Here is a 2588-nt window from a genome sequence, read left to right as displayed (position 1 = left end):
CACACACACACACACACACACACACACACACACGGTGGAGTCATACTTCCCCCTTGATTTCGAAAGCCCTCTGGGGAGAGGAGGACCGCCCTGAAGGTGCATGGATTCTGGTGCATGGTTGCTTGCTGCTTGCAAGTCAGTCCACCGGGAATGGGAACCACCTCAAGCACAAGTGTATAACCAACGCCGGGAACCGTGCCCTCTGACTAAAGGACAGTGTCCCCAGCCCCGACCACAGATTCCGCCATGGGATCAGCCGCCCTGGTGGGCAGCTGTCCTTTGGCCCCAGGCTCCCCACGTGTGTTACGGCGGAAGAACACCAGCCAGACCAAACCGGGCCAGAAAATAGACTTTAATCTCCCACGTACAACCGTGAGGGCAGACAGAAGCGAGGCTCGCTCCTCGCTGCGCAGGCGCTGCAGTCAGCCCAGGAAGCCCACCTTCTGGCGCTGCGGGCCCAGGCCCTCCTCCTGGTGCAGCACGGCATGCAGGGCGGAGTGCAGACCCTTGCCCACGCGCTTGCTGGTCTGCAGGGCGAGTGAGAGCACAGGGCCACAGTGAGGCCCCACCAGCGGACGACCCCACGTGCAGCACACATTCCACCCACCTCCGAGGAGGACTAAGTCTGATCGGGACCCAAACCCCAACCGCTGGCGGCCACGTGCTGGGAAAGCCACCAACCACCACCCTGTGGGCAGCGCCACGGCTGCACGACCACTGGCCGGCCCACACTCTGCATTCCTGCAGCTGCTGTGACGGGCAGCACAGACGTGAGCACGTCCACAGTGGGCCTCCGCATTGTGAGAGGCAGAGGGGCGCAGGGAAGCTGGCGTATTGGGGACAAAGGCACAAGGGCACATTTGCCCCAGGTGTCTGGTTCACCGTGCCTGTGAGGACCGCTCAGATGAGACCAGTCGGCGGCTTTGGGTGTGACTGATGCAGTGGGGCTGAAGGAACGGGCAGGCGGCGAGACCAGGCAGCCCTTACACCACAGACCTCAGGGGGCCTGAACGCGACCCCGTACCCCCAAATCCACAAAGTTCCCTCCAGGAGACCGTGTATCTACTGGCTTCTGCAGTGGTCCGGAGTCATGGTAAGAACCTACCCAGCCCACTGGCCCATCCGGCCTTCTTTGAGTCCCCACTGCAGCTTGAACCCCACTGACCCTGGATCTGGGGACAGACGCCCAGATGCGGCACCCAATCCTCCTGTGGGCATGGTCTTCCCTGGAGTGCAGCCCCTCTGCCATGCTCCAGCCCTGGCCCCGGCCTTGACAGGGCTGAGATGAGACCCCAAGTGAGTCTGACACACTCCAGGAAGCGCAGAGGGGTGGCAGCAGTGGGCTTTCCTGCCCAGGGAGTGAGTAAAACTGAGAGCCTCCATGCAGGAGCCCCCCCGGCACTTCATTGGGAAGCTGGGTTCGCTGACCCAAGGAGCTAGGGCAGAGGGACATGCTCTCTGTAGTTATCAGTAACTCTGAAAGAACTTTGTGATACTGCTGGGGCAGAACGGCCAGACCAACGGGCTGGGAGCCAGGGGAGGCCTTGTCTGGGGCATGGCTGGAGGAGGTTCTGCTGGCAAAGAACTGTGGCTTATCTGAATGACAGCCTGTAACTTGCCTAACGACCCCCATGATCATGAGAACGATCTGGGAGCTCTGGGTGGTCATTTCAATGAGCTATGGAACCAGCTGGGAATGAGAGATTGCCGTGGGAGGGACGATTGGGGTCAGAACCTGTCAGAAGGTTGGAGCATGGAGGCAGGGCTGACCCATCTATTAAGGACCCTCGTGTGGGACTGATGCTGATGGGGGTTCTCCTTGTAAGGCCAGAGGCGGCTAGCTGTCTCCCACCCCACCCTCCGCCCGACCTTATGATTATAAGCAAGCATTGTTCAGGTCCCACACCCACCCCACACTCCACACCTTTAGCTAGTCTCACACCAACTGCTCACCAAGCTGCAACTCTGGGGTCAGGACATGCGGGGCGCACAGCACACAGCCAGACTCTCACCTCCATCATCTCAAAGATGCTCTCGGGGTCCAGGCTGCCCTTCCCTACTTTCCTCATGCACGTCACGACCCCCTTGCTGGTCACCGACACCAGCAAACTGGCCAGGGAGCAGGCCTCCTCCTGCAGTGTGGCATCCACCACGTGCCGACAGCCGATCTGCAAAGTGAGCGCACAGCACACCTGTGGGCAGGATGCCCAGGGCATCGCCATTCCTTCCCCATCGCGGGGGTGCTGTGCCGGGCAAGACGACACCACCCAGTCAGGACAGCATGCCGCATCCTGCCCCTCATCTGAGAGGAGCGGCCACTGCATCCTGCCCACTGCCGGGCACACAGTGCCTCATGAGGACTGCCGAGGGGCCGTGTCACTCCCACCTCTGCTGAAGAGGACGGGACAGGTCAGCCGAGGCCCAGCTTTGGGCTCAGAGCCTCCAGAACAGTGAGAGAACACACTGCTGCAAGGTCCACCACCCGCCCCGCCCCGCTCCAGACGTGACTGCAGCACAAGAAGCCTCAAAGCCGGGGCCACGTCATGAACACTGTGTGGACTGGTGAGGATTCCCGCGGGCAGCAGGCA

General features: G+C 61.4%; 1 protein-coding gene across 1 annotated transcript in view; it reads right to left on the bottom strand.

Annotated features, from left to right (window-relative positions):
• Positions 1-337: 337 nt before the first annotated feature.
• Positions 338-2588, bottom strand: part of EXOSC7 (exosome component 7) — an 11521-nt gene continuing 9270 nt past the window's right edge. The window contains exons 5-6 of the mRNA XM_013006136.2: positions 2013-2168; positions 338-527 (exon numbers count right to left, since the gene is read on the bottom strand). Of these exons, the coding sequence (XP_012861590.1) occupies positions 423-527; positions 2013-2168 (261 nt within the window). The 3' untranslated portion in view covers positions 338-422. The remainder of the gene's footprint in view (positions 528-2012; positions 2169-2588) is intronic.

The sequence above is a fragment of the Echinops telfairi genome, unplaced genomic scaffold, assembly GCF_000313985.2.
Source record: "Echinops telfairi isolate 266 unplaced genomic scaffold, ASM31398v2 ScPeMD7_4225;HRSCAF=4972, whole genome shotgun sequence".
Lineage (NCBI taxonomy): Eukaryota > Metazoa > Chordata > Mammalia > Afrosoricida > Tenrecidae > Echinops > Echinops telfairi.
This window is presented reverse-complemented; position numbering and strand designations above follow the sequence as displayed.